Source organism: Danio aesculapii, chromosome 14, assembly GCF_903798145.1.
Source record: "Danio aesculapii chromosome 14, fDanAes4.1, whole genome shotgun sequence".
Lineage (NCBI taxonomy): Eukaryota > Metazoa > Chordata > Actinopteri > Cypriniformes > Danionidae > Danio > Danio aesculapii.
The window spans coordinates 38,977,929-38,989,758 of NC_079448.1; the positions used below are offsets into that span (position 1 = coordinate 38,977,929).

The window sequence follows — 11,830 nt, forward strand, 5'->3', positions numbered from 1 at the left end:
ATGTGTTTAAATTTATATTTATTCAGTTTTTTATTAAATAAAGTAATATTATTGACTAGTATGAAAATATTCATATGATTTATTTACAATACTGTGTGTAAAGTAATATTTTCTGTCTTTTAGTTGATATATTATTTGAGAGACTTGCTTTGTTTACCAAATAAAGTGGATCTATTTGGATTTGCATTGTAAACATTAAATAAAAGTTAAAAAGGTATTATTTTTTATATTAAGGTTTTAGTTATGATACTCCCAAAATCATTCCGCATAATCCACAGATTTTTAACACAATTTTGCGCTAATATAGCAAAAAATGTCTGCAGATTCTGGCCCTACCGATAGGTAAACTGGGTAAGCCTGTCTGTAGTGTATGTGTGTGAATGAGAGTTTATGGATGTTTCCCAATTATGGGTCGCAGTTGGAAGGGCATCTGCTGCGTAAAACATATGCTGGATAAGTTGGCGGTTTATACTGCTGTGACGACTGAATGAATGAATGATTGAATGAATGAATTTCTAAACTAAAAGGAATAAGAATTTTTTCCAGAAGAAAGAAATATTGTAAATACTGTGATACAAATCCTTGCTCTGTAAAAATCACTTCGTTTTACAGGAGTTCTAATAATTTATACTCCTTCAACTGTATATCATCCAAAATATTCAAATGAAAAAAAAAATTGTAGAATTATCTTTTATTGTTTAATTGAATGTTACTGCACTAATTAAAACTGTTTTACTTGATCATATATGCAGTTTTTGGGTCCGGTCATGCATTATTATATGAATCAGTGCAGAGCATGCTAAGCAGAATGAAATGAATAATAATAATAAAAAATGACTGGCTTTCATAAAGAAATAAAATATGAAGGACATTTATTTAAAAATGAAGAGGATATGACTATTGTCAAGATAAATCTTTCCTGAAGGTAATGCAACTAAATACAACCTCCAATTTAATCACATGCATATTATTCCTTTATCATTCACTTAGTACAGTATGTGTGTTTGTAACTCATATATTTGAGTTTGTCAATAAAATCTTGTCTATTTTATGGAGCTTGTGTCTTCCTTGTATTGATAATGCAGTAAAAGACTTCACAAGTTATCTGACTTCTAATCCTTCAGGTTGGTCAGATGATAAACTTGATTATATTTACCATCAGGATGAAACACTTTTGCTGCCGAGCCTCAATTAGACGGAAAAGAAAATAGTTTTATGACACTTTCACACCCATCTCATGTGACCTGTGACCATAACTATTATTAGGTCACACGTGCTAGAACTACTACACACAACATATAAAAACTCACAGTGAAACAAGTCAAACAGACTGAGGACAACAGTGAAGAAGAAACAACATCTGAAGTCGAACACTTACAGGACCATGAGACTTTACATAGTTTTCGCTTTTCTGCTTCTAGCAGGTGAGTGTTAACAATGCAATTATTAAATAGACTTAAGTTTGAAGTGGACAGTGTTCTTTAAAACATCCTTGGTTGCATTTCTTTTTCTTAAAACATTTCTATTTATTTGTTGGGTTTTTATTTTTGAGTGTTATTAATAAAAACATCATTGAATTCTAATAATGTCTATGTTTAAATATTTATTTAGAGGTAAAATTGTTTCATTTTACACATTTTCTGACACACGCCAGCCTTAAATTGCTGATTGATTAATTATAATAATAATAATAATAATAATAATAATAATGATGATGATGATGATGATGATGATGATGATAATAATAATAATAAATGTCTGTCTCTTTTTCAGTGCTTTGTAGCTTATGTGTTGATGCTCAAGGTAAGAGATGCAAATGAAGGAAAAGACTCACAGTAAAATATACAGTATTAAGCCACATAAGGGATGAGTTAAAAAAAACTTTTTGTCTTTTCCTATGGTTCACAGTAAAATTTGGACCCATTTGTGGAGGCTCAAGTAATCGTAAAAGAGGATGTGATTCAAGATATGGCTGTGGACACTATGGAGCCAAGCGGTAAATATAATGCTTTTTGTTTTTATTTCTTTCAACTGTTTGTATATAAAAGTTAAATTTCATGAAACAAATGTTCTGTGAGCTCTACTTATAGCTCAACCCAGAAGTCACTGATGACACATTTAGCAGATACTGTATCTGTAGTGATTACATGGATTTACTTTGATATTATTCCTTTAACTTTGTTATCAGACTAATTTGACCCCTACGAAAATAAATAAATAAATAAATAAATAAATAAACAAACAAAAAAACCTTATTCTGCATGCATGTGACACACAATAAACCAATACAATCTAATGTCATTTACTCAACCTCATGCTGTTTCACACCCATATGACTTTTTTTAAAGAAATCAATGCATGCCATCATACAATGCATGGATGTTATTATTATTATTATTATTATTATTATTATTATTATTATTATTATTATTATTAAGCAATAGTGGTTATGTGCCTTTGTATTAAATTAATTTGATTACTAAATACAAGGATGTGCATGGATTTACATGATTTAAAAACTATTTAATTCGATGGTTTCATTTTAATCCCAACTCAAACAGTTAAAATACTTTATACAGGTGTTACTACTATTAGTAATAAACATAAATTTACATTTTACATCAATTAAGCAATAAAACATATATATTTGTAAAATGTGCACCTATTTGGTCAATGTTTATCATGCTGTAGTGCTTAAGTCTATTGATAAAACCAATTAACTGATTTTGATTTCTACTCTGCCACTTTTGATCAGAAAGAGTATTATTGTTACAATTATCAATATCAACTAATATGTATTGTGTATTGTGTCCAGCCTGATTTCAAAACATTCCTTCAGTGAATCAGCGCCAATAACAAAGTAAATGTAATACAATTTGATTTTACAGACTTCAAATCTAGCTTGATGCACAGCTCACATAAAAAAAAAAAAACTTTATTGATTTATAGTAAATACTGGTGTGGGGTATTTTATTATTTAGGTATTTACAACACCATGTTATTGAATGCTACAGTATTAACTTAGAATTATTATAGTGACCTGATAAACTGTCATAAATGATGTAGTTGACCTTAGTATACCTTAATTGTATATTATATACCCAATATACATTAGTTGTATATTATATTGGGTTGTATATATTACTACAATTGCTGTCATTTCACAAATTATTACCTACCTACAGTTATACAAAGTATACAAAATTATTACCTACCTACCTATATACAAAGTACCAATCTATGGTTTTTATAGTATATATTACAGAGTGTTCTGTAGTAGTATAAAATTTTCTTTTTTTTATTGTGGTATTTGTAAGGGCTCATTTGAAATAAACGACGTAGCCTACATTTTTGTGACATATTTCAACATACGTTTGACTGAAGTTTCTAAGTAAAATGAATGATCTGGGCAGTATAAAACTAAACTTTTGTTCCTTTTTGCACTAATGACATTTACAGACATAATTGTCATGGATTGGTCAGGCTCTCACGACCCCCACTCACGAAGATCACCATCACCTGACTTCTAATGAGCACACAGCTGCATCACATTCACGAGCACCAGATAAAAGCACAGCACTCCAGTCGCTCATTGTCCGGGCTCGTCTCGACGAAAGCGGACAACTGAGCGACCACTCAGCGTAGTCATCCTCAGCTAAAACAAACGATTTACTTACCTGTTCTCTTTGTATTCCTCCTAGTCTTCCTGGTCCTCCCGAATCGTCCTGTCTTCCAGTCCTTCCAAGTCTGTGTCATCCTCTGTCAGCTGTATCTGGTGTGTGCTGTCCATCCTCGTGTATTCCTGTTACCCAGCCACGGAGGAAAAGACCCCAACATCATTCCTGATCCTCCTGGCTATCCTTCATGTGCTCCTTGTTGTCATTTAATAAACACCCTAACGTTTCCTTACCTCTGTCTCCTGTCCGCTTCATAACAGAAGCCCGGACCCATAACGACGACAACATGAGCACCCCCGATCACCTTCAAGAGCTGGTGGACCAGTTGAAGCGGATTCTACAGCCACCAGCTCCACTTTCCAACGCACCACCAGCACCGAGCACTTCCGCCTCCACAGTTTCTTCTTCGGCCCTTCCTTCCAGTCCCATGGCCCGACCAGCGCCCTACTCAGGCGGAGCGGGGGAGTGCAATGGTTTTCTGTTACAATGTTCCCTCATATTCGAAATGCAACCTTCTCTATATCCCACAGATAAGTCGAAGATCGCCTACATCGTATCTCTACTCTCTGGACCTGCACTTAAATGGGCTGAGACGATCTGGAACCAAGCCGGGCCGGTCATGAATTCCATCACTACCTTCACGGAGTATTTCAAAGAGGTGTTTGGACGTTCTGATGGGGAAGTAGCCGCTGGAGAGCAGCTGTATCATCTAAAGCAAGGTACTCTATCTACACAGGAATATGCTCTCCGGTTTCGCACTCTAGCAGCTGCAAGTGGATGGAATGAGAGATCGTTGTTGACCACGTACCGGCTCGGCTTGGAACCCACTCTCCGAATCCAACTGGCCACATTAGATGATACAATGGGTCTGGAGAGATTCATCCAACATTCTCTCCGATGTTCCGATCGTCTCCGTTCCTATCAACAGGACACCATCACCCCCTCGTCTGCACTCCTCCAATCGCCTGAGTCAACAGCCTCTCCAGAACCAGAACCCATGATAATAGAGTCTGGAAGACTGACATCAGCGGAACGACAGAGGAGGCTGACCCGGGGTCTGTGTCTATACTGCGGTGTCAGTGGACACACCCGTATGGAGTGTCCCCTTCGTCCCATTCGGACTTCAGTGAGTGTATTCAGTACGAATATTGAACAATGTAAACCACTTACTACCACCGTACAAATAACTACTGCCTCTATTTCTCTCCTTGTCACAGCCCTCATCGACTCCGGGTCAGCAGGGAACTTCATCTCCCAATCCCTCTGTCGTCAACTCCACCTCCGTACTGAGGCGTCCTCGCATATATACCAGATACAACCGATAACCCAGTGCACTCGATCTTCGACCCGTATCCATCGACAATGCGAAGACATCCTTCTTCAAGTGGGGTTGTTACATCAAGAGAGGATTCAATTTCTGGTTCTGGAGGGTGCAAATATGGACATCATTCTAGGGCGCCCGTGGCTGGTGAAGCACGATCCCATCATCTCTTGGGGCACAGGAGAGATAAAGAAATGGGGATCTGGATGTACACCTGCCTGTTTTCCAAATCTCCCTCTTCAAGGTCGGAACCCCATTTCTTTGTTTGCAACATCGGTCGAGAGCCCTCCTGAGAAGCAGTCTATCCACATTCCTAAGGAGTACAGCTCCTTTCATGATGTCTTCTGCCCCAAGAGAGCTTCCCAGCTACCGCCGCATCGGCCATGGGACTGCGCGATCGACCTAGTTCCAGATGCCCAGTTGCCAAGAGGTAGGATCTACCCGCTCTCGCTTCCAGAGAATCAGGCAATGGAAGATTACATAAGGGAGGCTCTGAGTCAGGGGTACATACGTCACTCAAAATCACCAGCCGCCTCAAGCTTCTTCTTTGTGGCCAAGAAGGACGGAGGGCTGCGTCCATGCATCGACTACAGGGTCCTAAATAACGGTACAGTAAAATACCGATATCCCCTTCCTCTGGTACCAGCCGCTTTGGAACAGCTCCGAGAAGCTAAAGTCTTCACTAAATTGGACCTCCGCAGCGCGTATAATCTGATAAGAATACGTGAGGGGGACCAATGGAAGACAGCATTCGTGACCCCTACTGGCCACTATGAATATGAGGTCATGCCTTACGGTCTGGTCAACGCCCCCTCCGTATTCCAAAACTTCATTCATGAAGTCCTCCGGGAGTTTCTTCACCACTGTGTAATAGTGTACATAGATGACATCCTCATTTACTCCCGGAGTGAGGCCGAACATCGCCAACACGTTGCGGAGGTCCTACACACATTGAGAGAACATCACCTCTACCTCAAAGCGGAGAAATGCTCATTCCACCAGAAGTCGATTCATTTCTTGGGATACATCATTGACCAAACCGGTATACGTATGGATGGGAAGAAAATTGAGGCTGTTCTATCCTGGTCAGAACCCACTTCCATTAAGGAGCTCCAGAGGTTTCTTGGGTTTGCTAACTTTTATAGACGGTTTATCAAGGACTACAGCAGGATTACATCACCTCTCACTAATCTCCTCAAGGGTAAACCCAAAGGACTGGAGTGGACCAAAGAAGCAGCCGCAGCCTTCCGCCTTCTTAAGAAGGAGTTCACAAGGGCCCCACTCCTGACTCATCCTGACCCAAATCTTCCTTTCGTGGTGGAAGTGGACGCATCCACCACCGGCGTCGGGGCAGTATTATCTCAACATCATGATACACCGCCCCGACTGCATCCCTGTGCCTATTTCTCTCGGAAGTTGAGCCCGGCGGAGCAGAATTACAGCATAGGAGACAGGGAGCTTCTAGCAATCAAGCTAGCCTTGGAGGAGTGGCGTCACTGGTTGGAGGGAGCCAAACATCCGTTCCAGGTGATCACAGATCACAAAAACCTCCAATACATCAAAGAGGCCAAGAGACTATGTCCACGTCAAGCCAGATGGTCACTTTTCTTCTCACGTTTTGATTTCTCCATTTCCTATCGTCCAGGACCCAAGAATCTAAGAGCAGACGCTCTCTCTCGTTTACACGAGCATCACGATCATGAAGAACTCCCAACGAAGATTCTTCCCGAACACATCTCCATTTGTCCGATCACCTGGAACGCTCCTCCAGTCGTTGCCACTCCGGAAGCCCCTGCTCCGCCGGGATGCCCTCCTCATCGGCAGTTCATACCACCTGAACACCGGGTAGATCTGATCCACTCCTTACATACCTCGCTAGGCACTGGACATCCAGGGATCAACAATACTCTCTCGCTAGTATCCCAACGATTCTGGTGGCCAAACATGGCAAGGGATGTGAGGCAATATGTTCAGGGCTGTAAGGACTGTGCCCAATCCAAGAGCCCACGTCATCTACCCGCTGGAAAGCTCCATCCCTTGCCGATTCCGAACCGTCCCTGGTCACACCTAGGAGTGGACTTTATCACTGACCTCCCTTCGTCAGAAGGTAATACCTGTATTCTAGTCATAGTAGATAGATTCTCAAAGTTTGTCAAACTAATCCCTCTGAAAGGTCTTCCCACAGCCTTTGAAACTGCCGACAATATCTTTAATCAAGTCTTCAGGTCATTTGGTATTCCAGAAGATATTGTGTCGGACAGAGGTCCACAGTTCATCTCACGTCTATGGAAAGCCTTCTTCAAGCTCCTAGGTGTGGCCGTCAGCCTCTCTTCTGGATATCATCCCCAAACCAACGGGCAGACAGAGAGGAAGATTCAGGAGGTGGGACGGTTCCTGAGGACCTTCTGCAGTGGTCACCAGAACTCCTGGAGCCAGTATTTGGGCTGGGCAGAATATGCCCAAAATTCACTGCGGCAACCCTCCACCGGACTCACGCCATTCCAGTGCGTCCTGGGCTTCCAACCACCGCTCTTTCCCTGGGATGGCGAACCATCTGATGTCCCCGCAGTGGATCACTGGTTCCGGGAGAGCGAGAGAGTCTGGGACGAGGCTCATCAACATCTGCAGAGGGCAGTCCGTCGAAGCAAGGTAACCGCCGATAGGAGAAGGTCTGAAGAACCCAGATACACACCCGGACAAAAGGTGTGGCTATCCACCCGGGACATACGCATGCGACTGCCCTCTCGCAAGTTAAGTCCCCGATTTGTTGGTCCCTTCACCATCGTGGAACAGGTTAACCCCGTCACCTACAAACTACAATTACCCTCTCACTACCGTATTCACCCTACATTCCACGTATCACTCCTGAAACCCTATCACGATCCTGTTCTTCCCTCCACAGAGCCTGACCACGAAGAGGAACCCCCTCCTCCACTGCTCCTAGAAGAAGGAGCCGTCTACGCAGTGAAGGAGATCTTGCGTTCCCGACGTCGTGGTGGCCAGTTGGAGTACCTGGTGGACTGGGAAGGGTACGGCCCCGAAGAAAGGACATGGGTTCCCAGAGCTGATATTCTCGATCCTAGTCTCATGGTGGAGTTTCATGAGAGCCACCCTGAGTTCCCAGCGCCTAGAGGCAGAGGGAGACCACCACGGCGTCGGAGGTGTCGGCCCTCAGGAGCGGGCCCTGGGGAGGGGGGTACTGTCATGGATTGGTCAGGCTCTCACGACCCCCACTCACGAAGATCACCATCACCTGACTTCTAATGAGCACACAGCTGCATCACATTCACGAGCACCAGATAAAAGCACAGCACTCCAGTCGCTCATTGTCCGGGCTCGTCTCGACGAAAGCGGACAACTGAGCGACCACTCAGCGTAGTCATCCTCAGCTAAAACAAACGATTTACTTACCTGTTCTCTTTGTATTCCTCCTAGTCTTCCTGGTCCTCCCGAATCGTCCTGTCTTCCAGTCCTTCCAAGTCTGTGTCATCCTCTGTCAGCTGTATCTGGTGTGTGCTGTCCATCCTCGTGTATTCCTGTTACCCAGCCACGGAGGAAAAGACCCCAACATCATTCCTGATCCTCCTGGCTATCCTTCATGTGCTCCTTGTTGTCATTTAATAAACACCCTAACGTTTCCTTACCTCTGTCTCCTGTCCGCTTCATAACAATAATATTGACGACAACATTTTTTGTGTAAGCAGTACAACACAACATAAAAACCACAAAACACCTTAGTGATGTCCATAATTTTTTATTAAACAAATTTACTCACATTTCTATTTGCATGGACAACTGAATTGTTCAGTTTGCTCAGAAACTCACTTTGTATGGTGTTGTACTTGTGGTGTAGTGAGCTCAGGTTTGAGTCTATTAAAGCACAGCTCCACAAAAGAGATGAAAGCAATGCAAAATCAAGGTAAAATTATGTGTTCATGGTTGGGTTTATGTCAGTGCTTCGCTTGGTGATCTGACAAGAAGGGTCTGGATGCAGACACAATGCAATCTCAGACATATGAAGGTGAGCTTAATGCAATGCTTTTAATGCTCCCACCTAACCCTGCCTCCACCCCTCACAGTGACCTCACTAGCTCAATTGAGTGCATTGTGTCTGAGATTGCGTGTCTGAGACTATGCGTCTCAGCTTTTATGCAGGTCTGAAGTTCTATTGGATGCTCACAAGCTCCACTTTCTTATGAACATGTACAAGAAGGATGTGTTTTTAAAATATATTACTAAATAGACCCTAAGTAAGGTGTTTCAGATTTGCAAAAATGCACACAGTGCCCTCTAGTGGTAATCTCATCCGAAACATGCAACAAAACATACCTGGTGCAACATATTTTACATTTAGCAAAAATGTATACTGAGGCAAGTATTTTCAATGAGCCTGGGGTGAAAAAAGGAAATGTTAGGTTTAGTGTGCACTATTCTTATTAGATGTGTTTGTGCTGCAGAGGGAAAGGAAAACACTTGGGTCTTGACATTCTGTGTGGTGATGGAGCCACGGTTTATGCTCCTTTTGATGTGAAGATCAACCGCAGAGCCAGACCATATGGAAACGGCAATGCCATCGATGACGGCATTAACGTGAGCGGAAGAGGTTTGTATTTATGTGAAGCATAAATAGCAAAGTATAGCAACAATTCCTTCAAAATCATTTTGTGTTTGTACATATTATCTGCTTGCTTGATCAATTATAACTTTTAATTATAAAAACAGGACATTTGGAATTAGATTTCTGATATGAAAAGCATAATCTCATAATAATGTCATCTATTTGGCAGGTCTCTGCTTCAGTCTGTTCTATGTTAAGCCTGACCGTTACTCAGGGACTCTGAAGAAAGGGCAAAGGATTGGACAAATGCTCCCAATGCAGAGGGTTTATCCTGGCATCCCTTCTCATGTTCACGTTCAAATGTGTGACAGATCAGATCCTACAAAGTACTTCTGATGATGAGCAGATGACCGAACGCAACAAACAGAATTTTGTTATTATTTTGTTACTATTTTTAAATGTGTTGTATATTTCAGATTAGTTTTAGTTCATTTTATTAATGGTTTTGTTGTTTTTATTTTGTAAATACGTTTCTATTTGCTTTTTGTATTTAGTTTCAGTTTTAATTTTATTTCAGTTAACAAAACGTTTTTGACCAATTTTAGTCTTAGTCTTGTATTTTGTTTGCTAAAATACAATGCTGGGTTCCACACAATCGATTTGTGTTGGGGCAACATGAAGGAATTACAGTTTAAGTCAGAATTATTAGCCCCCTGTATATTTTTCCACAATTTCTGTTAAACGGAAAGAAGATTATTAACCCATTTCTAAACATACATTAATAGTTTTAATATAAAAAAAAAAATTACCTAAGGGGGTTAACATCATTGACACTAACCATGCAAGGGCCTTTTCTCAAAACCACATTTACATGATTAATGTGTGTCCTCACAATGCAATTGGATAGAAAATGTGTTTATAGGTCTGGTCATCCTGCCATCCTACCTCCAATTTTCACACTGACCTAATCATCTTTTTTTGCACGTCTGGATTTGTATACGTGCTGGAATTAAGGAAAATTCCTTAATTTTTTTTTGTGTGTTTATTACACATACATATTTAGTTATTTTAGGAAGCCTGTCGCATTGTTTAGGAACATGTGTGAAGAGGTGTCAAAACTAAAAGATCTACACAGACAACTACTTCATCCATGTCGCCTGTGCTTTTCCGATAAAAAGAACTGTCTTAGGGACTATCACTGCAAGTAAACACAAACCACACTGAATGTGACCAAATATTTCAAATATTTTTATTAATAAATGTTTATTCATGAAAACAGGATTGTTGTGTGATTATTCCTTATGATATATACTGCTATAACTATGCAATATGGGTGAATAACTAAGCAAATGAATGCCTAAATGCTCTGTATACCTGTTCAGACAAAGTGAGTACAAATACTGAAATTCTGCTCACAACTAGGCCCGATATTGTAATATTACAAAATTTCCCCTAAAATCTTACCAAAATGTAAATCATGAAAAAAAAATTGTATTCCAGGGGCCTCCTAAAACAATATCTGAGAGGTCAAAATTTTTTTTGCTCATTTATTCTATTTGTGGGTCCCACAGGGTTGAAATGCTTTTTTTATTTATTTTAATTTATTTTTTTTTTTTTTAAATCAAAAACTGCTTTTATAAATAAAACAAAAAAGTCTTTCTCCAAAAGAAAAAAATATTATAGGAAATGCTGTGAAAAATTGCTCTGTTTTTGCTAAACAATTGCTTTAAAATTTTAAAACCCTTGCTCTGTTAAACATAATTTGGGAAATATTTCAAAAAGTAAAGGAAACACAGAAGGGCGAATAATTTTGCCTTCAACTGTAAGCTAACTAATTAGCTTTTACAAAAGTAAGTGGATTGAACTTAAAACAATTAAGTTGTCCCCATAAAAACTCAAAAATTGTGTTGTTTCAGCTCAATTTAAATAGGTAGTTTGAACAATCAGCTAATTTTAAAGGGCCAAGAAAGCCCCCTGTGTTTTATACGCTTTTTTTAGGTGGGAGTGTCGAGTGGCAAAAGAGAGAATGGTTTGCATGAAAAGGGGAGTTTCAGTTCGTGCATGCGTTGATTTTCACAACAGAAACAAACACAGACACAGGAGAGATAGACAGTGACTATGTTTACATGGACATCAGTATTTGAATTATTTGACTTAATCTGAATAAGGCATTAATATGATTAAGGTGTTTAGATGAGTTGCATTTTGAATGTTCCTGTCATGTTCCCGTTTTAAATGTTATAGCACATAATTCGATTAACATCATTGCATCAT

General features: G+C 40.3%; 1 protein-coding gene across 1 annotated transcript; it reads left to right on the top strand.

Annotated features, from left to right (window-relative positions):
- Positions 1–1,328: 1,328 nt before the first annotated feature.
- On the top strand, positions 1,329–10,792 carry LOC130240228 (leukocyte cell-derived chemotaxin-2). The gene is made up of 5 exons (XM_056471663.1): positions 1,329–1,424; positions 1,774–1,803; positions 1,909–1,996; positions 9,456–9,601; positions 9,786–10,792. The coding sequence occupies exons 1-5, from the start codon at positions 1,385–1,387 to the stop codon at positions 9,950–9,952; spliced, it is 471 nt and encodes a 156-aa protein (XP_056327638.1). The 5' UTR covers positions 1,329–1,384; the 3' UTR covers positions 9,953–10,792.
- Positions 10,793–11,830: the final 1,038 nt, after the last annotated feature.

Excerpts from the sequence above, each read along its gene's own strand:
- LOC130240228 (XM_056471663.1), top strand. The coding sequence starts at position 1,385 with ATGAGACTTTACATAGTTTTCGCTTTTCTGCTTCTAGCAG. Across the intron at positions 1,997-9,455 it reads GGACACTATGGAGCCAAGCG|AGGGAAAGGAAAACACTTGG; the intron begins GTAAATATAATG and ends TTTGTGCTGCAG. Across the intron at positions 9,602-9,785 it reads CATTAACGTGAGCGGAAGAG|GTCTCTGCTTCAGTCTGTTC; the intron begins GTTTGTATTTAT and ends TCTATTTGGCAG.